The 27137-nt window shown below is 41.1% G+C and overlaps 1 protein-coding gene across 3 annotated transcripts in view; it reads right to left on the bottom strand.

Moving 5' to 3' along the window:
* Positions 1-27137, bottom strand: part of Srpx (sushi repeat containing protein X-linked) — a 77900-nt gene that overhangs the window by 3001 nt on the left and 47762 nt on the right. For all 3 annotated transcript variants that reach the window (XM_028767813.1, XM_028767812.1, XM_028767814.1), the window contains 7 exons: positions 23734-23925; positions 21747-21923; positions 12646-12772; positions 9591-9712; positions 8760-8939; positions 6957-7090; positions 4791-4912 (listed from right to left, as the gene is read on the bottom strand). In XM_028767813.1, the coding sequence (XP_028623646.1) occupies positions 4791-4912; positions 6957-7090; positions 8760-8939; positions 9591-9712; positions 12646-12772; positions 21747-21923; positions 23734-23925 (1054 nt within the window). The remainder of the gene's footprint in view (positions 1-4790; positions 4913-6956; positions 7091-8759; positions 8940-9590; positions 9713-12645; positions 12773-21746; positions 21924-23733; positions 23926-27137) is intronic.

Here is a 27137-nt window from a genome sequence, read left to right on the forward strand (position 1 = left end):
AGAGAGAGAGAGAGAGAGAGAGAGAGAGAGAGAGAGAGAGAGAGAGAGAGAGAGAGAGATGAGAGGGTTGTCCAGTGAGAGGTAGGGATGAATTAGAAGAATATAGAATAACGTACATGTATGAAAATGCCATAAGGAAACCCACTCATTTTATTGCTAACTTGAGAAACTAATAAAAATATCGTTGCATAAAATATAAACTGACTATATAAATCAAAAAGCAGTTTCATGAAAGGAGGAATAATTAATACTTTTCCCAGTGAAATGCTGACTTGCTAATCCCTGTCTAGTGACTAGAAGATGATTACACTGCCTCTACCAGGTAGCCACTGTGTAAGTGCCAGAGGTAAGTTCAACTTCAAGGGCTGCCCAGAAACATAGAAGAGTGAGGGACGAAGGAGAACAGGAAGGAGAAAGGGAACAAGGGATGCTGTGGCTGGAGCTTGTAGGTAGGATAGGTAGATGAAACAATGTAACACATGGTTGTATAACACTTATGAGGCCAGAATGATAACAGCCTGGAGGCTATTCTACACATACTTTGTGACTGGTGAACATTGGCTAACACAGAATATAAAAAAGACAACTGCCATGGGAAATGAGAAATGGTCACATCAGCCACAGCAACAGGATGGGTCCCACTGGAGCTGAGAGTCTACAGACGTCTCAGAGACAAGTGATAGGGCACCTCACAGATTGTGCTTTTGGTGTGAGTGATGAGGTTGGCAGTATTTCTGAGGTACATGATGACTATCATCAGATTGTAATTCTTCCTGAGTCACCTTCCTGGAAAGTCTAAGAATAATATTATTGTTAAAGTGATGTTCTTCTTGGTCCCTGTCATCTTTAAGATAGAAAATTACTCTAAGTAGGGCATGACTTAGCTTACACATTCAAGTAGAAAAGAAGTGGGGGCAAAGAAGAAGGTGGGTGGTGACCTGGCAACAGCAGGAACTCAGTCTTTCATTTCTGTTGATTCTCTTCAATAGCATCTCCATGGCCTAACAAGTGTTCGGAAATTGGTACTCTAACAGACTAGATAATTTTCAGAGTATCTAGGCATACTGATTCACTTTGACTTTCTTCCTGTTTTCTATTCATTGAGTAAATCATGGCCCTTTCTTTTTGTTGTAATTCAAACAGAAATACAGCACAACATCCATCTGCCAAATACTTCGTGGCCCTCTGGAATGTCTTATGAAGATAACTGCAGCCAGATGTGGAATCACTAGGTGATGGTTAGAAGCTGCTCAGCAAACTTTTATTTCAAAACTAACACCTGGATAAAACACTAAGCAATTAGTTCTTGAAATGTAGTTCCCAGGTAACTTGTCAATCATACAAACTCTTAGGACCTACTTTAGACCTACTAAATCCAAAAACATAGGGAGCAAGCAAAAGAACAAAATTTTCACCCTGCAGAAAATTATGATGCAGGCCAAAACTTGAGAACCAGCACAAAATTCATTTAAGTAGCTTCTTTGTAACAAATCATTATCAGCCTACTGAGAGATTTCTCTTTTCTTCATTTTTAAACAGTTCAAAACTTAATCAAGATTTTATAAATGTTGTAGATGTATATATCATATGTGTGTGTATCTCTGTCTACCATCTATCTATTATCCTAAGAAAGTAATTTTACAAACTCTGAAACAAGCTTTATTTTTATATGTAAGTGTATATGTGGTGTATGTGTGTCTGTGTTTGCATGTGTGTACATATACCGTATATGTTCAGGTACATGTGCATATGCATTAACGTGGCAGCCCAAGGTTGACATAAGGAGTCTGCTTCAGTGACTCTCCATCTCAGTCATCAAATTAGGATCTCTCAATTCAACTCGGAGCTCACTGAGCTAATCTAGACAGTCAGTTTGCTCCAGAGATCCCGTCTCTGTCTTCCAAGGCTGGAATTACAGACAGGCCCATCATGCCTTCTTAGCTTTTATTTGGGTTTTGAGCATCTGCTCTTATTTTCACATTTATGAGGCAAGCACCTACTGAACCATCTCCTCAGTTCCCTGCAACAAGTTTTGTCTAAGTAATTGATAAATGGTACGATGGAAAGGCTCGCTCTCTCTCTCTCTCTCTCTCTCTCTCTCTCTCTCTCTCTCTCTCTCTGTGTGTGTGTGTGTGTGTGTGTGTGTGATCTAGATCCAAGCTAGAGTCATCTTGGAAAAGGTAACTTCAATAGAAAATACATCCACCATATTGGCTTATAGACAAGCCTGGGGGGCATTTTTTAATTTATTATTGATGTGGGAAGGCCTAGGCCATCGGCAATGGCGTCACTTAGGTGTAGGTGGTCCTGTATGTTATAAAAGTGCAAGTTGAGCAGGCCAGAGGAGAAAGCCAATAGTCAGTGCTCCACTATAGCCTCTGATTTAGTTTCTGTATCCAGATTTCATCTTGCCAAATGATGCTAGCTTGTAGTAAGGTGGCATAAATCTAACCAGGGCACCTATCTGTGATACACTCTTAGGAAATTTTTGTGAACTGTTTTGAACACATTTGGTGGAATTGACCAAGTTATATTTCATTGTTTTCATAAAGATAAGTCAATGCATTTCACAAACTCCCTTGAAATTCAATTGTAATTATGTGATTAGTTCTGGCCAATGGATTGGGGGTATGAGTGATATGTAACATTTTCAAGAATAAACAAAAGATTAAGCTATAATTTGGTGTAAATGTCCTCCAAGGGCCCAGGTGTTGAAGCTTACTTCTTAGGTGGCACTACTTGGACACAGTAGACTCTTTGAGAAATGAGGTCTACCATGACGCTTTTAGGCCTTTTGGAGACATCTTGAAAGGGATTATGAAACTCTGGTCTCTTTGTCTCTCTGTGTCTTGGCTCTTAATATAAGCAATTTATATGACTATATGCTTCCTCCATGATGTTTACTAGAAACTCGGAAGCAATTGGAGTGGAGTTTCCCCCCTTCCAATTATAGACTTCAGAATCAAGACTCAAAGAAACATTTGCATGAGTTACTTGTCTCAGGTATTGTGATAAAATAGTAAGAACCAGATTAATATCATTGTTTGCTTTTACTCTCTTTCTTCCTCATTTTTAGAAAACTGAAATGGTATGGGTGACTCAGATGTTAATGTACAAGATGATGAAACCATATGGGAGTCTAAAAAATAAGAGGACGTCTGGGACCTTGAAACCAGAGACCTGCTCTGTCCCTGCAGTGTACAAAAGAACAAAGTTATGCAGGAAGGAAGATTTTAAGGAGTGTTAGTTTGGCCTAATTACCCATGTCACAGTGAGCAAGAGATAGAAGAAAAAATGTTATTCTGAAGTTGCCTTTTAGCTATTGAATCTCACTTCAATACAACATTACTCAAGGTCTGGCTATTAGGACTCTAGTGTTAGAAGTATGACAGAAAAGAGATATAACTGTTAAGACGGGTATGAACAAGTGCTCTAGGTGGATGGAGAAAAAAAGACATCAAGCACTGAAAGGGCTGATTAGTATCTATCCTAATGCTAAGTCATTTTATTTTCAGATCCTCCTCTCCTATTAAGTTACACATACACACACACACACACACACATCATACACACAAACAACCATATACACCATACATACACACACATAGAGACACACATACACACCACACACATACACAGATACATACACAATACACACACAGAGACACACACTCACACACATATCACACACCATACACACACATACAGACACACCATACACACACACACCACACACACACAAAGACACACACATCACACACACACACATACACACACACCACACATACACACACACATATAACACATGCACACACATATAACCCATATACACACATACACACACGTCCCACACACCACACACACATATACACACATACACACACATGCACACACATATGCACACATATACACACAAATATACACATACACACATACCACAACACACATGCACATATAGAAACATACACATATGTACACATACACAAATATATCACATATACACACATACACACACACACCACATACATACCACACACACATACAGACACATACCACACACCACATTCATACACACATACAGACAGACACACATACATACATAGACATACATCCGAACACAAACACACATACACACACATGCACACACACCACACACGTGCATATACATACATATACCACACACATATAGATAAGCATACACACAGAGATACACACACACACATATATACATATATATACATACAAACATACACGCACACATACTCACTACACATACATATACAGACATACACCATACATGCACACATACCACTCCTCCCCCCTACCCCGCACACATAGACACACACAGACACACTTTCACATATATCCCACCACACACTAGACACACATATACCACACACCAGAGACAGAGGGAGAGGGAGAGTGTGAGGGAGAGGGAAAAGGGGAGAAGGAGAGGGGGAGGGGGAGGGGAGAGAGGGTGAGGAGAGGGGAAGAGGGGGAGAGGGAGAGGGAGAGGGATGGTGTGAGAGAGAGGAGAATACACTTGTTGGAGGGGGAAGAGGAAAACACTAGCAATTTCCCATTGCATAATTCAGTCAGACATGCAGGAACAGGCCAGTTAGCATGATTATAATACTCTCAGAATAAAAGCAATTAAGCACTGAAGGTTGCCTGAACTAAATACTGAATAGAAAAAGAAAATCAGGAAAACTGACCAGACACAACAGCAGCCATGGCGAGATGCAAGTGTATTTGCAGGGAGTGAGATGTGAAGACAGAATGCTCCCTACCTGAGCTGCAGGGCCAGAGCTGGAGGCAGAATCTTTGCTCTGATCCTGCCGATGAGAGTTGGGAAGACTCCTACCAGCTCCACAACGGTGACATGTCGGAGATCCAGGCCACACTGTGCTTGCTGAAAGAAGAACCGACAAGGGAGGTGTGAGTGGGGCTAAGGAACTGCAGAGGCACCCCTTTTTGTGGGTGCTTCTTTGCCTAGTCCTGAAAACAGTTGAGAAACTAAGGCTAAGTGAGTGCCTAGAAAACCTAACTCTCTTCCTAGCGGAATGATACAAAAGAGCCTGGTGATGGGAGAGAATGCAGTGAGTCCTGCAGTGACTTGACCTGTGTATGTGAGGGTGGGAGGGGTAGGGATGATACTCTGGGAGGGCTCCTCCTTCTCAGAGGAGTAGAGGAGGAGGAATGGGGGAAGGATCTGTGTGAGAGGGGGCTGGGAGGAGAGGGGGCACTGTTATTGGGGTGTAAAGTGAATAAATAAATACATTTAAAGAAAGAAAAACTAGATCCAGAATACCATAGCCAGCCAGATAACCAGCAATTTAGCAAGGGCCTGAGGGAACAGGGATGGTCTAAAGCTGAGGGCTACAAAATCTTCTCCAAAAGAGGCAGATAGTAAATAGTCATATTCACAGTGACTCAATGGCTTTTAACCTACCAATTTGATTCTATCTTACAATCTGAAAACAGCCATAACCAAATATACCGATGAATAAGTGTTACTATGGCTATTAAAATATAACTTACAAGACACAACAACAATAGACCAATTTTTGGTGCATGAGCCAAGGTTTACCTGTGTAGAAGAAAGGTAAGTTTCTTGGCTTATTCTTTTTGTAGAGATAAGAAGAATTCAAGGAATGTGTGGTCATGTCATGCTGCTATGCCAAGGCCCATAAAACCAGGTAAATATATACATTTGTATCTTATGAGGGGCAAAGAAGTTGTGCTGGATAGTTTCATGTCACCTTCACATAAGCTAAAGTCATCTGAGAGGAGGAAACCTCAATTGAGAAAAGCCCTCCATGAGATCCAGCTGTAGGGTATTTTTTTTAATTAGTGATTGATGGGGAAGGCCCAGCCCATTGTGGGTGGTGCCATCCCTGGCCTGTTAGTCCTGGGTTTTATAAGGAAGCAGGCTGAGAAAACCATGAGAAGCAAGTCAGTAAGTAGCATCCCCAATGGCCTCTACATCACCTCCTGTGTCCAGGTTCTAGCCCTGCTTGAGTTCCTGTCCTGACTTATGATCTGGAAGCAGAAGCCAAATAAATACTTTCCTTGCCAAATTGATTTGGTCATGGTGTTTCATCACAACAGTACTAGCACTAACTAAGACATAGGTATACAAGGGCAGGTAGGGTGATGGGATTTAGTAAACAGATTTAGTAAATTTGGTTCTTATCAAGGTAGCCCACACATTTCATTTGATTCTTCTCAGTTCATGGGCAACCTGTTCAGATGACAAAAAGACTGAAAGAAAGATTCATTAATCATTGTATTATGCTGATGTGGGTAGTAAACTGCTGCCTTTGATTAAGTCAAGAATATTCTAACAGGAATAAAGGAGAGACCTGCCTAAGAAGTAAGTGCAGCACGTCCTGCTTCTTGAGTAGTCAGTAACATTGACCACTCATTGCTAAGCAACTGCAAGACTAAATCAGGCAACTTCTAGTGTGATGCTTACAGTTTCTACCTTTCCCCAACATGTTATCTCCTTCAGTAGCAATAAAAATCACCTCCATTCGAGTTGGGGATATTCCCAGGGAGGGATACGGTGTCTGGAGGCCCTTGGATGCCTTTCATCTCCTTGGTCAGTCTATTGGGAAGATACCTGATGGATCACCTTCAGTCTATGAATGTGCTGGACAGGATCAGCAAAGACAATTGTTTTTTGGCTGGGCCTGGACAACATGTCAATTAAGCTTATTAGCAAAGACAGAGAGACCTCACTGGTTGGAGAATGATTGGGTTAGCTCTGGGGAGTCAATGTTAATAAGATTATACACCAGCACCAGAAATGAATGACCGCGTCTAAAGTGCTGGTCCCTTAAACTCACCGTAAATGGATTAGGCATTGAGTCTGGCCTTTGCTTTTAGTGAAGTGCCTGTCTTCTTCCTGTCAGAGGTCTCCCTCCCACCTTGGCTCTGCCTCAAGGCCTCACCTGTAGCATTCCCAGCTGCAGTCTGTAGAGGAGGTTTCGGGCTGTGGGTGTAGACACAATGAGGAGTCGTCTTTTCTCATAAAACTGATCCAGAAGCGCAGCTGCTGTTCTGACACCAACATTGACATTCATCGCTGTAATCGGAAATGGTCACATGAGTTCCAAAGTTCTCTCTAAGTTCTGGCTTGACCTAGCCAGTCCCATACAAAACCTGAGACGAGACTTCAAAGGATAAGTAGTTGATTTGAAAAGTGAAGTCGTGAAGCACCAGTAATGGGCAAACGATGTGCGTGCTTTAACATATTGTATTAAACTTAGTGGCTTAACCTAACATAAATTCATTGTTCTTTCAACATGGCCATGGAGAACATGAGTTAAGGTAGTTTAATTATAGTTCTGACATATAAACTGATGATAAATGACAAACAGCCCCATGTGATTGGTTCATGATACAGAACATCAGTCTGGCCCTGAAGAAGAAATAATAGAAAACAAATGAGAACAAGTTATGTAGATTTTTATGAAGTTGTTGCTAATATTAAGACTTTTTAGGTTTGCTTTAAAATCATTGTTTACTTACATTTTCATTTGGTCAACTACACTGAATGGCTGCTATGTGCCAACGTCTGGACCATTGCTCTGGATAAGAGACAGTTATTTTCCCCAAAGTTGCCTTTGGGGTTCACAGACTAGGACAGCCTTGGTCAATATAAATAGAATTTAAATGATTATATAATTTGTTTTTTTTCTTGTAGCTTCATTATGATTGTACAAACAAATATGTGACAATAGCTTTATATGTCAATGCAGTATATCCAAATATTTCAATTTGAAATCAGTACAAAAAAGTAGGAGTGCTTTATATTCATTCTTTATTGTGCTAAGACTTTGAAATTGGTATACATTTTATGCTGACAACATACCTGAATTCATTTCAAGTGCTTCATACCCATATATGGCTAGTAGGTACCATATGGACATATAGACATGAGATTTATTTGAGAAGATACTCCAGGTCTCGGTGCCACAAAAATAGACATTAAGTACTTTAGCTGAGGAGTCTGAGATGTTATGTAACCTTTCTGCTTTAATATATGAAATTGAAAAGCTTTATCCACCTGCTCTGAGTGATAGAGTTAAAGTGGGGGAAAGGAAGAGATACCTGGGATTAAGAAAAAAAAGAAGCACAAATAAAAAATATTGGTCTAGAGTCATAGGTAGTCTAGATTTTACACTCTCAGCTATACCTAGCCCAATTGCTACTCATCTGTAAGAACTTTCATATGTTCAAGGCTTATCCTGTACAAGGCACTGCTCTATTCCAGCATTCAGTAGGTGATCAGTTAAGAGAGTTATGGTTTCCTCATTTTACAAAGGACGAAGGATTCCAAATGCCCAAGATAAGTATGACATTCAAGCCAATGATGCAAGATGGGAATTATACTGTGTAAAGACAGCAGTTTATAGGCATTGAAAACTAGATCCTCCACCTGTAAAGTAGAGGGATAAAGGTAAGTAAACAGTCTGTTGGCTTATAATACCACTATAGGCTAGCCCTGAGTCCTGGCCTCCCAATTGTTTCATCAAAGATGTGGAAGAGTGATCAGAGAACAGGCAACAGCAAGACAAGGAAGCAGATGAGTTGAGCTGCAGCAAGGACTTAGCATCTTTGTCCATCCACTCAGATGAGCAGAGATGATGCTGTATTTTATGACATACAGGATCTAAAGCTGCTATTGACCTGACTTGGAATCAGGGGGTTTCTGATTCTGCTGCTAGCCGGAGAAAGAACTGTACACGTACCTGCACAGCTGGGCTCTGTGCCAGACCAAGCCAGATTGGATTGGCATACTCGGGCAGGACTACCCTGAAGCTCATAGCCGCCAATACAAGAGAACTCACAGGTGGCTCCATAATTGTCACCATCACTGGAACACTTCATGTACCCATTCTCTGGGGCATTGAGCTTGCCACAACGTCTGACTGTAGGAGACACAAACCCAAAGTAACCTTAGTCCTAAACATGCTTCCATAAAGTAACCAGAGAAGGTGAAATCCCAGCTTTGTTATGAAGTTATACATCAACTAGTGAAATGAGTTCTAGGCAGTGATGGCTATTCTCTAATGCCCCATAGTGGTTTCCACCCATACCAGCGATATCTGTGAGATAGCAGCATTAGCTTCCTCATGTTATAGATGAGACTGGTCTCTGACTAGTAAATAATACTGACAAGCTGCCTAAACCATGAAAGCAAAGCTTTTTAGAAATATTTTTCCTCAGATAGACCAAAGGTTTGAACGACAAAGAACATGACCTTGTAGTGGCCTAAAGGAGGGGACTTCTTACTACTCTGGCCATTGCCAGTATTTGAGATATTAGCTCAGTGACAGAAAAATTATTCTTCATGAATAGGTATGGGCTCCTGTGAAACTAGTCCTATTCCCTATATAAGCTACTCATATTGAAGTCCAGGCATTAAGATGGAATGCTTCGATCAGCTTCATGAAAACCTAATCTATAGCAGGCGGTAGTCCTACTACCAGGGGCATTCAGAGTGCTCTGGCTTGAGGATCCGTTCCCTCTTTCTTTGACTTTCCAGTAACTGGACAAGCAGCAGGAAGCAACAGTCTCACCTCTTACTTTAACTCGAAACTTGCAAGTTCCCTTGTTCTCAGCTCTGTCATAGACTGTGTACTCAATCTTGTGGTCTCCTTCTGGAAAATTCGAGCCTGGAGGAAGGCCTTTCAGAATAACACTTAAGGAAGAAAGCAGAAATATCCAAGATTATGCTTGTGTACCTAAAATAGCAGGTATTGAGTGCTGAGTCTATACAGGACAGAGAGGAGAGTTCTGTTAAACAGCAGCCTCTGGGGCCTTTAACCAGAACAGAGGTTCTGCAAGGAATGGGGTCCCTTGAGCTTCCCTCTGTTTCACAAGAATAATTTGATGCCAGAAAAATAGAAGTACCCAGCTAAGGGGCAATTCACTTTGTTTGTTTGCTGCTGAGTGACAGAACAGGGGCCAGGGGACCTTATTTCAGGCCGAGCCTGTATGTCTTACCTGTTGGGCAGATAACTCAATGTTTTATGAGGAAAAGTATTTTGGAGTACATTTTAGGTGGCCATTTGGCAATTTTGGCCTGTGACAGGTAGTAGAGTGTCCTTTGCTTTATTTTATTGGCATCAGTGGTGACCTTTCTGAGCAAATGGTAAAGTCTCTGTGAATCCTTGACTATCCTAATACTGTAATAGTAATAGCAAAATCTGTGGTTTGCTTTATATAAATCTTACACACATCAGGTATGGTTTTATTATTTATTATTTAATTTAATTCTCATGGAATTCCTATTGGAAAGGTAAAAGCCTCCATCTCACAAGTAAGGAAACCAAGACAACAGAAGGCTAAAGGGACTTGGCCAAGATTGCACAGCAAGGGGGTGACTATAGCATCAAGCCTAGCTATTGGACAACACTCCTAGCAGATATAACATAATCAAATGACAGGTTTTGGTTAATTTGTAATATATAAAAAAACCTCCCCTTCTCATTGTCGTTCCTAGGAATGATGATATTTGATAATAATGGGCATGTAGAAGTAACATTGTCACCATTAAGGAAAACTATTCACTTAAGTATGACATGATTACAAGGCACATGAACTCAGAAGTTCCACACTTTTGACTTTAACTGCCTTAAGATCCTTAGCTAGCAAATGTAAATTCAGATAAACCCCAAAAGAGTAATCACTCAAATATGAGTAGCTGCTAATTTCTCTGAGACTCCGTTTCATTATGAAAATAATAAGAGTCACCAAGGGGACTGAAAAACAAACACCCATGTTAGAGCTTGCCCTTGGAAGCAGACTATAGAAAAGTAGCTTGGACAAGATGCTGGGGAAAGAGAGTCCCAGGACATGTGCTAGGAAAGCAAGAAGCCCAAGCATGAGTTGAATAGGGGCCAAGTCAGCTTTTCCTGAACACATGCTACCATAGACTACATCTAAGTAGCTGAAGAGAGGGTTGGGGGCCACCATGGTCCTTTTGTTAAGTGTCATCATTTGAACCCTAATAACGGATCCTCTCCAACATGACAAAGCTTTTAGACAAATGAGGGGTCATATGGTAACCTGACATTATATGTTTTGAGTTTACTATATAAGACTTCCACTGTTGTATAAATCTAAGAGCTGATTGTATTCCAGGGGCTGAATCAGGCGTTGTACAAGATTGTCAAAAGTTCAGGATAAATAGTGACCATCCCCTAGTTCCGTCAACTCTGACTTGATTTTTCTAGATATATTGTATAGGAATGTTCGTGTGTGTATAGTGAGTTGCTTTAGTCATACAGCCTGCCTTTCAAACTCAATTCCATAAAGCTTCTCTAGGGGGTTTATGATCAGTATATGTAGGAAGAGTAAATATTTTTAATGATAAAACTTTATCTTTGAGAAATTACAGTTGAAGACTCCTCATCCTGTTATTTAAAGTAGATGATATACTGGGGGATTATTACAATATAGGAATAATGTGAATAAGAGACTTAACCTCTCTTACTACTAAATGTTATGCTATTGCTAACAATTGTGTACAGAACTCTTTTGTCTTGAGCCTCACAGGTTTGACAAGATTCTAGAAACTCTGTCCCTGCCTCATGGCCCCAAATGACATGTCAGAAGCTTATTGTCCAGGTATGTGACCTGTATCAGGAGATCTAAGTGAGCCATGAACTTTAATTGATACATGGGCATGCTGGTATGAAGTTGAGGTCTCCTGGAAAATCCTGTTAAGATACAGATCCAAATGGTGTATTAGAACAACATGTGACTGCCTTTCAGTAACGGTGACTACCCATTACTCAGCTGGACATTAAACTATGAATGCAGTGGGACAGGAAAACAGGCTTGGGGCGGGGAAGGAGTCGAAGGACACCTTCAGTTGGATGACAAGCATTTAATGTGCTCAAAAGGTTAAAAAATTGAAAAGTTTTGAAACAAGAATAGACAATAAACAAGGAATGAAAAAGTTCTTCATCAAACCACGGAGTAACAAGGGGCACAGCATTTGGCTTAGCATGTGATACACAGAAGCCTCACCAATGTGTGTGAGGGCTTAGGAGACCTTGGAACATGAAAAGGAGCCCTTTTTATAAGCAACAGGAGAAAGTGGATCCCTGAATTAACCAGCTACCTTCTTTCTCATTTGCTTCCTTCCTTCCTTTCTTTCTTTCTTTCTTTCTTTCTTTCTTTCTTTCTTTCTTTCTTTCTTTCTTCCCTCTACCCCTTCTTACTTTTCTTCCTGTCTTCCATCAATAAATATTAACTGAGTGCTATGTGCCAGGTACAGCTCTTGCCTTTAGGCATGAGGTACTGAACATATTATAACGAAGACAGACAATAAAAATCATATAAATAAACTCTATAATATATTAAATGATGGCCAAAGGGTACCAAGTCTAAAACATAAATAGATTGGTGTAGATACATTCCACTCTTGGTAGTAAGCTTTTCATATTCAGGAAATGTTCTGACATTTCCTATGAGACAACATAGGCTGATGATATAACTCAGTACCAGTGCTTAATTAAAATGTATAATGCTTCAAGGAAGGTGAGGGAGAGGGGGAGGGGGATACAGAGAGGGAAGGAGAAAGGGAGAGGGAGAGGAAACTGCCAAGTTTCATATTTAACTTACTCAGTAAGAATCCCATCTGCTGTATCTCTTCCCTCTGGGGTTTCCCAGGACACCCGGACTGTCAGCTTATTGGGCTCAGCTATACGTTCTTTCACACTTGGGCACTTGATTCTAGGAGGTTCCATATCTTGAAAACATAACCCAATCAAGAAATAATATGTTAAACTGGTGGCCGACACCCCCAGTCTGACAAGTCAAGACCTCTAGATACTTGCCCTTTCTGAAGAGACCGTTCACTCTAAATTTCTCTTGTATCCTTTCATCCTGCCCTTTCTAGCCTGCTGAGTTTTAAAGGCCATTTAGGACTTACCTGAAAAAAAACAAAACAAAAAACCTGCCATCCTCTGCTGTTGCTAAATATACAGTGTGTCCATTTCCTAACTCTGTACACTGAATTGGCAACAGTACAGTTACTCAATTAAAGCCAGAAGCCATTCAGCTTTAGGGACTGACTTAAAGACACTCGTGTAGAATACCAAGTAAAGGTATCATCACCTGTTTAGATTCAACTGGCTGCAACAAATCTTTCATGAATGCCAACTTTATTCAAGGATGTCATTCCAAATGCTGGCGTTGGAGATAGAAGTGAATCTGGTGCTAAGAATTTATCAGAGTTTATAATGTATTAGGGTGCTTATTTCATCACATATTAAATCACATATAACAGGAGACAGAGAACAGCACTATTCTGGATAAGGCAAACTTGAATGCCATGGATAGGTAATAGAGCCCACCTCTCTCCGTTTACATATGGTCACACTGAGGCTCACAGGGTTTAGGTACAGTGTTTGAGTTACTCCGCCCCCTTCCCTAACAAGATGGGTTGATAATGAGGGCTGGAAATGAATGAGATGTTAATTCTACATTGGGTTGTTGCCTCTAATTAAAGCTGAAGTGAAATCACAAGAGGAAATTATAGTTTACTGGTCCTTGATGCCAAGAAGTTAGGGAATGTATTTAAAGACAGCGTGCAGCAGTCAGCTTTGCATTGCTTCACAGATCACCCAATAATTATCTAAATGCTATTACAACCTAGGTAAAAGTGAAATGTCCCCTCTGGTATTAAATCTCATCACCCAGAGACTAAAGGCATCAAGTAAATGTCTTCACATACTTTCCCCAGTATCTTATCTAAGGATTTCTCATTTTATGTAGTGTAAAACACCTGTGAATATTGAATATTTTCTCAAACAGTTTTACCTTTGGTTATCTAAATTTGCTTTCATCCTGTCATGCTTCAATGGACTGTGAATTTGCAGCCTTATTACATTGATCTGAAATTGAGTAACTATCATATTTCGTTGAATTTAAGTCATGATCAAGTCTAAGAAGCATTCCTGCTCCAATGATATTAAAATGTGAAAACTATGCCTTAAAAATTAATAAAATAATTATGTATATGCTGAAATCTATCTGAAGTATCCATTTGCAGTTAATAGGTTCTTTAAAATAATCTTTTTTTTTTCTTACTATGCTAGGTAATACGAGACATGCTTTCATAATTCAGGTGAGTGTTCCAAAGTCTTGGGTGAACCAGAAGGACAAGTGTTGAATGTCTGCTGCTCACTGGTCAGAGAGAACTGACAATCACTTTCTAGAAAATATGCTTATATAAAAGGTAGAACAGAAACAGAGGGGCTGAAGACAGGTTACTGATTTCCATGTGAAATTACATTGTGTTAGCATTTATAAGAGTGAAGAGAGGTTCTTGCTCTCTGCAGCAGGTAAAGTAAATGTGACTGATACACTGTTTTTCTTTGTGTCAACTAGGTGAAATGACAGTGCAAACAAACACACTTCAAAGTAGGTTATCTGGGGTAAGTCTCAGAGATTCCCAAAGACAGCTTGTGTCTGTCTAACAATGACCAGTCAAATGGGGCCTAGTTGTTCAGAAAGAGAGCTTCTCCAAACACCAAAAGAATAAAAGCCACACCATACAGGAAGTAATTTTTTCAGAACCCTATGTTCCCAATTCATGTATCCTAAGTGCTCCTCTTACATCTGCTCATTGAATTTTCACACCTAATATTAAGTCCTAAGTAAACTACTAAATATTGTTATTAGCATTCCCATATATACACTGGAAAGCATGTCTTCTCTTTTGGAATTTCCTTGAGGTCTGGTGTTTAAATGCATTATTCCATATTTTAAATAAATTTAAGAATTCAAATGCTCCTTTACGTGTGTGTGTGTGTGTGTGTGTGTGTGTGTGTGTGTGTGTGTGTGTATGTGTGGTTATTGTTATTGGGGTCCCGTGTATGCTCCACCATAGGGCACTGCCACTGGGGAGGGGGGACACAGGAGTTTTGACCACGCTTACCCAATGCTGTCCAGGCGAGTGTTCCGGGTAGGTGTTGGGCTGTAGGGAAGCCCCGAGACACCACTCCAAGGGTAGGGAAGTACAGTCTGAGGAAAGGAACCACCGGAGGTAGCTCGGGGGTCTCTGGGCCTACAAGGAGGCCAGATCGTCTGGTTCTCAGGCTCTTGGACACCCACGCAGCACTGGGAGCCACAGACGAGCTGAGAATGGAGTGGGAGCCCACAGGCTGGATCTGGCCCAGGGGAGGGGGGAGAGAGGGGAGTTCTGGCCTCAGGAGAGAGTTCTTGGCTTGATGTCTGTGGTGGGCTTGAGCTTGGCTTGTTGGTGGCCGTGACTGGGAACACAGAGAAACCTTCTACGGGAAATTAGATGGTGGCTCTATAGACAAGCCTTTCTCCATGGCTCCCCACAACGGATCCCGATGAAAAAAGGCAGTCCATGGTTTTAAGACATTTATAGTCGTGGCTGAAAGTGTATGAGTAAAACCATACCCCACTTCTCAGGGCGGGCCTGAGATTAAATACCTTTTACAGGGAGGAATGTCTGGAAAGAAGAGTTTATTGGCCAAGTCCTCCAGGTCTTTAGGTACCTCATTAAAATGGAGATCTGTCTTGAGCCTATGTGATTACAGGTCAAGTCCTCTACCCATGGAGGGGTTGGGGCATTGCCCTTAGGTGACTGATGGCCACAAATCTATGGTGGGCTGCAGCTAGTGACAGGGTCCTGGTGCCCAGGAATCAGGTGAAGGGCCTATCATCCCTTCAGGGTCACCGAGGTTTCTAGCCTTAGCTCAAACAGGAACCAGGCTGCCTTTCACACTCCCATAGATGATGATGATGATGATGATGATGATAATGATGATGATGCTGATGATGATGACGACTTGGTGTTTGCACTCAACCTTTTTGTGCATAATTTTTGAAATTGTTTACCACAGCTTCCCTATAAAACCTCAAAGAGCATCAGAAAGACTGGATTCTAAAGCCTCCTTAAACAACTGCTTCTTTCTCAATTGATAGGACCAGCCCATGGATCAGTTGATGCTCCAGAGAGCTAAGCTTTTTATTACTCAGTTACCCATAGCCACCATAGCTTCTTTAAGTTAGGATAGATTTCCATGCATGAAACAGAGAAAGTTACTATAGAAATGTAATTACTATTCCCCTTGAAGTCCAGATGCTTGCAAAGTCAGTTATTGTGTGGAAATGCTGAAGCCCCTGTGAAACTCATACTCTCTGTTCTATGTCCCATTCACTGAAGATATTTGACAAATGATGTCCCTTCTCTGTGTTCCCCTTTTTCTTTCTGAGTTAGAAAGTACACTAATCAAATATATTGTACTGTATCAACTTTGGCAGTAGAATTATTTACCCAGGAATCTTTAACATGGTTAACCAGACAGGTGCTTGCAATAAGGAAGAGCTTCATGGAAACAATGTCTTTGTCAACAACTAACAATAAACTCAAAGATCCTCTGTCAGCCTCAGACCTAGGTTATTGTTATAGAATCTGGGACCTTCAGATTTCACAGGTTTGGAGACAGTTGCCATGAAAAGCAATTCAAATGGTGTTAGTTCTTGGATGGAGGTAAGAAAACAGAGGGCTGTTGTGAAAGAACAGGGAAAGATTGAGACTTAGTCAGACTCTAGTCAACTTACCTTTCCCGAGTCAAAGTGATTTATATGTTTGGGAAGCCTGTCCTGCATCCCCTAGTCCCTTAAATATTATCTACTTATTTTATGTATGTGAATACACTGTAACTGTCTTCAGACACACCAGAAGAGGGCATTAGGTCCCATTACAGATGGTTGTGAGCCACCATGTGGTTACTGGGAATTGAACTCAGGACCTCTGGAGGAGCAGTTAGTGCTTTTAACCACTAAACCATCTTAATCACTAAGTCATTCCTTAATCATTATCACCTGAGCCATTGTTAGGACTAGCAGAGGGCAGTCACCCCTATAGAATGCTACCCAAATTTCTACCTCACAGCATCTCTTTAATCAATAAGTTGGCAGTTTGAAACCACTTAGTTCTGGTCTGTTATGGCAACAGATGAATGAGACGAACATAAGAGTTTGAAGGCTGGAGGGAAGGTATCTGAGAGGAGCTGGAGGGAGGAAAAGGAGAGGAAAATAATGCAACTGCATTTCAAATAGATGTATATTTTTAAAAAGAACTTGAGAGTGATGATGGAGGCCAGAGCCATCAATCTCCTGAGGCCACATGAAGTGTCTGACTGCCATAGACAGAACACAACTTCTCTTTGAAAATTTGCCCAATTGTTGTTTTCTTTCTCCAGCCAGAGGGCAATGCCTGTGGATGGCTCTGGGAATTAGCTCCATTTCTTTGGCACTACACGACTTCGAGGAACTTTCCAGAAACAACAAAAGAAACAAGAAAGGAAAGCAATGAGCAAGCACCACAAGTAAAGATGCCCAACCGCAAAGTCATTTATATTAGAGCTGGCCACTAAAAGTTTGACTGTTCAGTTATAGTGGTAAACCATGAGAGGCAGAAATGTGACCAGTATTTCCATCAACCAAATGGTTTTAAAACTGAAATCAGATTCCTGATGGTATGTATATTTGCAAGCTTGGGAAAATTTATATGAGATCATCTGTAACAATGCCCTGGTGCATTTATTCTTAGCTGTGCTAGTATTTATAGCAGTGAACACATGAATTGTAGCTCAACAAAAATCCCCATGGGTCACTGGTTAAACGAAGACATCAGACAGCAAAATGTCGGCCATAAATTTCCACATCTTATCTTTCAAAGAACGTTTTAATTCCTGGATTTAACTTGTGTTGCTGAATCCCTGTCTACTTTACTCTATAGGAAATATTTTTAAAAAGAGAGGAATTTCAACGACAAATCTGGTTTGTACATTGTCCTTTGTTGCAGAAACAAAATAGGTACTCTCTTCACGCCAAAAGGCATTTGCTAATTTTTCTTTACCTATGACTTTAAAATGGTCTTTAAATGTTTTCTTCCTGTTTTGCAGTAGGAAAATGCTTTGGTTAATAGCAGAAAGGTGTGTCTTTAAGCAGCAAGATGTAGTCTTTAAATTAAGATTTGTGTTCATTCTTACTGTTCATTGTTCTCTAGAACCAAATTAATGAAATTCGACAGAAATTAAAATGCCTTACACACAGTGCTAGCTCCAGTCAGTGGGGGGGGGTCTTCTTAGCTTCTTCACCCCTACTGCAGCTTACACTATGCTTCCTTCCACCCATAGGCTCCTATTCACTTCTTAAATAGCTGAGCTTGACTTTAGTCCGAGTAAGAGAATTAATTTGACTTGTGGCACTTACAAATTAGCCAGACCTTAGAACTGACCATCTCAGAGTCAAAGAAAGCCCAGTCTCCTCATTCCTTCCCAGTCTGGAAGAGAACTGGGTTAACTTTCTCAGCACTCAGCATAGTTCTGGCCAAAATGTGCTGTTTAAGGTTGAGTGGAAACCTGGGAACAACTCAAGCACCATGTGTCAGCTCCTAAAATAGGAAAGCCTCTAAGTTATGCTCAAGGAAGCCTTGTTCCTGCCCGCACACAAGCAAACTTAATAAAGTCAAAGGAATAAATGATAGCTTTGGAGTAAAATTCACTGGGGACAAACTCCAGTTTGTCTGTCACCAGAATCACATTGCCAGTTTACTTTGTCTGTTCTTGTCATTTAGCGTGGCGCTCTAAGCTCTTGGGTACCCTGCACCCCCTTTCCATTCCCACCTAGTTGCATACCCAATTTCCATTCTTCCCATATACTTGAACCTTATCTCGGCAAATGGGAAGATAAATTGACTGAAATTGGGGTTCATTTCTTACTTTCTTCCCTCTCCCTCTGAGCAAGTTCCAGGGCCATCTGGTCTGGCTTTAGACACGCTTGTTGCTTTTTGAGAACAATCAGCATTTTCTTTCCATTGTTGTGCACAATCTGGAAATCTGAATAGTTTGTCCCTAGAGTGCCCTGCCAAAAGCTTGCTTAGCAAAAAGCGTTTTGGGCTTCTCCTCTCCAGCACCATAATCTCTCTGCTCCTTCCAATAAGGGGGAACTGAGATTTGATTGGTTTCTTTCGGTTTGTTTTCAAGAGCTAGTTTACACACAGAAAAGCACGAGGAGATACCAGAGACAGCATGTGTGAGGTGCCCTTCTCCTCTGAACACATGGAATTAGTGATGGACATGTCTAGATCTCACCTTCTCAGCACACTCTGTCCTCACTGAGCAGGGGCTCTCTGGACAATAGGTACAATAGGATTCAGGAGACACTGCATATTCAGAGAAAGGTGATTCTGCCAAACACTTCGTTGGCACTCAGCTTTGCCATATCATCCCCTTTAGGGTCAGCACTGTGTCTTAATATTGTAATACTGGTGTGTATTCCTTTGTCAGTTGGGTGCCACACTGGTCTCAGTGACATGAGAAAGGGGGCAGAAAAGCAGTAGAAGCCACTGTATTTCTATAAGGACCATCAGTGAATATTTCCTGAGCTCTTCCTTCTCATCCATCCTGATGTTAAATTACTAGGGTGTGAATTGCTGTGGCTGACTCCACCATTTCACTGTTGCGCGTCTAGCCTGTACTCAATAGTGGATTCTGTCTGTAAAGAGTTGTCAATAATCACATTGTAATAGTCAGTCTTGGATGCCAAGTTCATCGATTTGAGAACTGACGAGGGAGCTGATGAGACATTCCACTGCTGAAGCATATGTCTAGCCTTTCCTACGCTTTTGTCACCAGGTCCCTCTGGTATATTTCATTGTGAAAAATTTAAAATGATTTTTGTCCTGATCACTGCCCAATTAAAAAAAATTAAAAAATGAAATATTTGAGTCTATTGTTTTCAAACGGATTAAAGCTATGGTATAGGCTATGACTGTTAAAGCACGATATTGATTATATCTTCAAGTGATTTCTTGTCATAACATCAGAGTAATAACAAGATATTACCAGTAAAGACAATGGACAGCGCTGCCATCATGGAAAACTTCCAAAGCCTCAGCCAGGGATGCTATCTCATATTGGTCTCCAGAGGACACCATCAGATTCAACTCCTGATCTTGAAGTAACTAACCCCTGCCTACCCCTGCCTACCAGGACACTGAGCAATCAAGGAATCCCTATGATAAAACATTAGGAGACTAAACCAAGCAGTTTCTGAAGAATGGGCAAACACAGGCAGGATAGGACCCAGGTTCCTATAGCCTTTGGCATCCTAGGACCAAATCAATCCCTTGATTTAGCAGCTTCATCACAGAGAACCTGGGGCATGATCTCAAGCATGGTCTTGTGCAATCTCAAGCAAGTCAAACAAGGTCTCAGCTTTCATCTACAGAAAAGGGGGATGGGGAGGAGTTAGGGGTGAATATGACGAAAATACATTGTATGAAATTTTCAAAGAATAAATAAAATTCTATTTTAAAACAATGTAAGGCTGGGTTTTAATGTAAGGGCCTGGCAGCTCTTACAGTCTAAGAGGAAATAATCTTCTGCAACAGTGGTGCTCAATCATTTGCAGAGGAACTTCAGAACAATATTAGTCTTCAGAGATTCAGCCTCCAGTGGCAGTCAGCGCAGAAAACACTGCCCTGCGACTAGGTGCCCCAATAGCTAAAGAGATAGCAGAATCCAAAGGTGCAATTTGGTTTTAGGTCTGCAGGATCTCATGGATCTACCTTCTAAGTGTCTTCATCCTAGTGCTTCTGATCTGAGGACAGTGGTTTAAAGATACTAAACCCCTTCTGACATTTTAACTCCTGCTTCACCTCACTCCAGAATTATCTCCACTGGCTTTTGTAGAAGTAGATTGTTGGGCTCAACTCCAGAGTTTCTAAGCTTGCCAGTCTCAAGATCAGGCAGGAAATTTGCAATTTTGCTAAAGCTGCTTCCAGACACTGATCCTGGATCTCCAGCAGGAAAATCATCTGACATGCTTTTAGAATCCTGTTGGCCTTCTCCAGATGCCTCTTTTTCAGGCTACTTGAATCAGAATCTCGAAGGTAGGCTACTGAAAGGTACCCATGTGGCAATTACACATAGCTATGGTAAAGATGCACTGTCCCTAGGCAAGTGGTTATCAACAGAGGGGTTAATTTTCTTCCCCAGGGCCACTGAAACATGCCTAAACACATTTCTGATAGCTACAACTAGGCTTAGGCCAGGGTGGGAGGTTAGTGTCACTAAACAGTGGGTAAAATCCAAGAGGACTGTTAAACATTGCAAAGGGTAAAGGACCACAAAAAATGGTCTGGCCCCAAATGTCTGTTATTCCAATGTTCAGAAGCCTTCTCTTACAGTATCAATCCCAGGCCTTAATCCCAAGACCTGTTGAGTTCAAATCTGTGTTTTTCTCAAGGTTCCCAGAGAATTTGAGAAAATTTGAGAAGCAGTACCTGAGGTTGGTGGCCCTTTATTTGAAGACCTCAAAAATCCTCAGAGGGCCTATGGAATTGCAAAGTGCTGGGCCCCACTTCCAGGATTTAAAATTCAGGAAGCAGACAGGGATATGAGAATTCACAATTCTAGTAAACTCCCAGGAATGGCAGCAGGTCTAGAAACTGACAGCAGTCAGCTGGAAACTGGTTACATTGAAGTCAGCTAAGACAAAGACTGAGGTCTAAGGCTCTTGGGCTCAGGACCCAAGGGATTACTGAATGCAGTGCTGTCTATTTAGGTTGCAAATGTGGGACACTGTTGTTTCCTTTAATGTGTGTTATACTAACAAAGACCTATTGCTTCTCTCCAAAGATGGCGCCCCTGAGGTCTGTGATATTTTCTTACCTACACAGGAGGCTGGGCGGCCACTCCAGGCCTTGTTGTCCATACAGGTGACTGTCCGCTCCCCTTTCAATGTGTATCCTGGTGAGCAATAATACTCACACCGAGAGTTAAAGTAGGCACCATCAACACACTTAAACCCTCCATTTGCCGGCATGGTAAGGGTAGGACATCGCTTTTCTGTAAAGGATAGAATCAGACATCCAGTATTTCTTAGTTTTTGTCAAAAAGTTCAGAAGCCAGACACTCGGAAAACATGCAGTGAACATTTTTCTACAATAAAACATGTGGCATTAACAAAATATAACATGTGGCATTAATCAATATAGCAAGCATGTGGCATCGGCCTATGTGCCACACAGAAGACATGATGCTTCCTACCACAATAGGTCGCTTTGGTATTCCAGCCACAAGACTGTCCTAGACTGAATTCCCCAGAAGCAAGCCCGAGAGAAGGGAGAACATGTTGCCGGGCAGATCAGTGAAACAGGAGGAAGAGGAGAATGGTGATCAGGGCTCCAGTAAGGAGTGATAGAGAGCTTCAGCTCCTTCCAGAGCACACTGGAGGGAAGATGGCAGTTCCCACTCAAACTCCACACCCGGAACCACACTGTACCAGCCATTCATTGGGCAGAACTGCCTATGGGAAAGCTTTTCTCTTCTATGGAAAAAAAACAGTTGGGCAGATGGTTCATTCACACTTGTAATTCTAAGATGCAGGAGACTGAGATGGGACTTCTTCCTAGACTATAATAAACAAACAAACAAGTAAACAAGAAGTAGATAGGGAAGCAGCAGCAGCAGGAAAGTTTTCTGAAAGAGGTTTTCTTCTTTGTCTGAAGAAAGCTGAAGAGGGCAAGTGTCTGGTGACACTAGCCTGCAATCCCAGCTACTTAGGAGACTGAGGCAGGAAGATGGCAAGTTCAAAACCAGCATGAGCTAACAAATGAGTTTTCATCAGCTTTTTGACTTGATGAGACCCTGCCTTCACATAAAGCTTTGGTTTTGTCTTTTGTTTTGTTTGTGTTCTTAAAGCTAGGAATACAACAGATTTTCTCTGCATTTGCTAGGCCCTGGGCTCACATCCCAGTTCTAGGGGAAAATGGAAACAAGTAATTCAACAAGGCCCTCAGAAGATACCAGAAGCCAGGAAAAAGTCACAGGGAAATGTGGTAAACATTGCTAAGTGTGTACTACAAAGATCCAGTTACATCATCTGCATATTCTGGACCACATGGCTATAGTCCAGAGCAGCAGTTTCCCCAACCCTGTCTATCATGTACTGTGCAAAACTTGAATGTATGTTGAAGACTTGGAAAGCATTGGGTGATCAATAAGGCTTGGCAACTTTATATAATAAAAGCATCCAAAATGGGCTTCATCAACGCTATACCATCTACAGTCTTAATACAAGAGAACTGGTCGTGAAGGAGCGAGAAGATGTCACTAGTCTGATTGCCTCTGGAATTAGCCAACAAGCAAGGAACTCAAAGATGAGCTTTGAGACCTTGCCCCTGAAATGTAACATCAACTTCTTCCCAGGCTCATTCCATTTTACACAGGCTTAAAATCACTTCTTCAGTGACTCTCCCTTGCATCCCTAATTCCTACTCTTCAGAACACTTGTTTTTTGTGATTTTCTTTTTCTTTAATCTCCTACCCAGGAGCCTCTAGTTTAGAACCCTTCCTGTATCCATCTCATGTCTTTCACCTCTACCTAGCTACCTGTACAAGCCCTGGAAGTTTATTTACTACTAAATCACCAGCAACTCTTTGGAACCTTGTATTTACTGAACAAATGTCACTGGTGTGCTGGAAAATCTATCTACTCTTTCCTCAAACAGTGTAGCATATCCTTCTTTGGAAAAGAAGCACACATCTACTCTGTTATAGAAATCGACTGACTTTAAATCACTACTTGGTGAAAAGCTTCATCTCACAGCAAGACAGTTTTGTCCCTGAAGACTCAGCACAGGTCTAGTCTACTCACGTTTGCAGATGACCTTATCCGACCAGCGCTTGTTAGACTGGCAGATGAGCTGGGAAGAGCCATGAAGCTCATAGCCCTTCCTGCAGCGAATGTCACACCTGGTCCCCAAGGCTGTTTTGTAGTATCCCCCAGGAGGGGCCCTGCAGTACACATCCCCATACTTCACCTTGATAGGAGAGCACCATGGTGTGTCTACAGGCAGAAACAAAGGGAGAAATAAAAAGTGACAAGTTTTGACAATGCAGCTCTTCATTCTGTGTTCCCAGATTGGCTACATTCCAGATTCTGAACTTCTAATGCTGACCTGTGTATTAGGTACCTCTAGATAAGAAGGCTATAGCTGTGAGTCTGAGTACCAGACATAATTAAATATGAATCTAAGTTCCCTTAAATAGTTGTTTGATGTGGCCAAGCTACGTCAACTCTCTGAGTCAATACGTATGCCAATAACAGGCAAATGTTATAAGGGATAGACTGTGTGTATATTTATCACCTAGCACAATGCTGCAAACAAAGTAAATGCTCAATTACCTTTTGATCTTTCTAGTATTTCCCTTAATATGATATCCTGATCTACTGAGACTAATTGACGCCATAGTGAATTTTCACCCTAGCTATCTATATATAACACACAGAGTCAATTAACTGTGTTTCTCCCCGCTATATGCATATTTCTCTGTAAAGAAAACCACAGTACACTTGTTTGCTAATTTGAACTAAGCTATATCAGTGTTCATAATAGAGTGTCATTTTGGCTTACACTCATGGAACAATTGCTCCAAGTAAGGAAACAATCTCCCTTTTCAGATGTCATACTCCATTTAGGTAAGAATGACACCCCTCAGATGAAAAATTTGATTTTGCTTTTATAGTTGCTGCCTTGTCTAGTTTTTGTGAACTTGACACAAACTGGAGTCACCCAGAAAGATGAAACTTTAATTGAGAAATTGTCTCCATCAGATTGGCCTATGAGCATGCCTATAAGGCATTTTCTTGAATAATTATGGATGGCCCAAATTATGGGTGCAGGTGGTGCCAACTCTGAGTGGGTGATCCTGGGTTATGCATAAGAAAGAAAGCGGAACTAGCTATGGAGAACCGGCCAGCTAGCAGCATTCCTGCAGAATCTCTGCTTGAGTTCCTGCTTTGGCTTCCCCTGTTGGTGGACTATAACCTGTAAGCTCTCCAAAAGAGCCTTTCCTCACCTAGTTGCTTTAATCAGTGTTCTGTCATGGCAACAGAAAGGCAAACTAGGACAACTGTCCAAAGCATACATAGGATGTCACTAATAAAGCTGAATTTCTCCCCTATCTTTGGAATGTACTCTTGAGAACCATGCAAAGGAACCTTCCATGCAAAGGAAGGGCAAGACTACCTTCTTGAAGTGAAGGACTTCCTGGAGTGGCTAGTCCATGCATCTCTTCGATATCTTGGGGTCAGGGACAAAGTCCCTGAAGTTTGGGGTTGAGTGTAGTGTTAATGCATTGGACCAGAGCTATGTTCCTATAGCTGCCAACTCTTCATTCCTCTCCAGCACCTATGCTACCAGTATATGGAGTAAGTTCGCCATCATGTGGCCACAAAGGAACACAGGCCTCCTTCCTCTTCCCAGGAATGCTCTCCTAAGGATGTGCTTGCTTCCCACTGCTCATCAACCCTGGTAAAGGATCCTGTCCAGGTTTTGGCAAAAGAACACTTGTTTACTCTGATGCTTCTAGGTTCCGTTTTGGCTAATACTTTTATCATATGATGGTTTTCAGAAAGTTGTGAGTGGATTGGAAATTTAAGACTCACATAACATTCCCTAGATGGCCTGGGTAGAAATGATAAGGACATACCCTACAGTTTATTTATTCACTTCCACCATGTGGATTCAAGATGTGCAAAGGACACATCTGGCCTACAGGCATTTCAGGAACACTTCCTTTCGGGAAGATTTTATACATGCAATCTACACATACTATGTATATTTATAATCTATGTGAGTAAGATGTCTTTGTGTTTTTATATATAACGAATTCATATATTTGAATGCAGCATGCAATTGGCAGATTTTTCTCCCTTATTTGAACTCTTCAAATTCTTCTGTCGGTGCTGACTACATATCCATACGCTGTTGTCACCATGGGGAAGGAAACAAAATCTTGTATTCCTTTATTTGCAAAAGGCATTTAATTTTTTATTATCTTCTAAAACAACTCTTTGGAAGGTATTTGAACAGTTTATCAGTTTTTTAGTAAAGACGATGGGAATGTGAGTGTGCGTGATTTGAATTTAAAGTGCAGCCAAGCACCAAGTCAAAGTAAATGAACAGAATGTTTAACGTAGAGGCTAGGAGGAAGGAGGCTCTTGTACTGTTGCAGTTAAGACAAGGTGTATCAAGTAGACATCCAAACTGATTAATCAGGAAAGTCTTTGCAACTCCCGGGGCCAATGTGATAAGCACTCTAATTAAACGGAATCCGTGGAGCTGACAGCGTGGTGCAGCAGGCTAATGAGGAACTACTAGTGCATCATGGATGTGAGCCAAAACACCTGTTCAGACTCAAGTGCAGCCTGAGGGAGGGACACAGGACTTACTCCCTACTCTCTATAACCCTTTGTATCATCTTCTATAAACACCGGATAATTCTGACACATCTCTATGCGCCTTCCCCTTCCCTCAAGTGATGTGAATATACTATGGTATCCCAAGTAAAACCATCAACCTCTATTCTGAACCTCTATTCCCCTGCCCTGAAATAAGTAAATAAATACAATCAAATAAGTACATAAGATGTCATATACTGAGAGCCTGATGTATGCTATCTAATCTTTCTTCTTTTAAATTTGACTTAATTCAAATCAGTTATTGGTTATATACTCTATAGCAGATGCTGGGAGGAGCTTAACATTCCACAGCTAAAGTTGCAGTTAAATCATGGTTAACCTGTAAAGTTTCAAATGAATGACCCTTAAAAGCTGAGGTGTCGCTCTTGAATAGAACTCTTGTCTTGCCCGAGGTTCAGTCTTTATCATAACAGCAATAGCAAGAAGTAAACAACCTTAATTCACTATTGTAAAATTTTAAGGTATATAGCTTGTTTTGCTATGTGTGTATATACATATAAAATATATAGTGTGAGGATTCCTACAGGCAAGCCACCTAACTGACAAGAGAAATAATTTATCATGAAAATATTTATTTTTAGACATTCAGGTCAGATTCTAGGGTAGGCGTATTTTTGGATATATTATTTACCTTGCAAGGCTATGCAGTGAGGAGGGAACATCAACCACAATGAACCTAAGACACACGCGGTGACCACTATGTGTAAGAGTCTCTTCATACTGCATGTGTGTTAGGACTCTTTTAAAACTAGGGATTCACAGAGAGCTTTAAAAAATAACTTTGAGGAAGTCTT

Source organism: Grammomys surdaster, unplaced genomic scaffold (assembly GCF_004785775.1).
Source record: "Grammomys surdaster isolate TR1022 unplaced genomic scaffold, NIH_TR_1.0 182, whole genome shotgun sequence".
In the NCBI taxonomy this organism is placed as follows: domain Eukaryota; kingdom Metazoa; phylum Chordata; class Mammalia; order Rodentia; family Muridae; genus Grammomys; species Grammomys surdaster.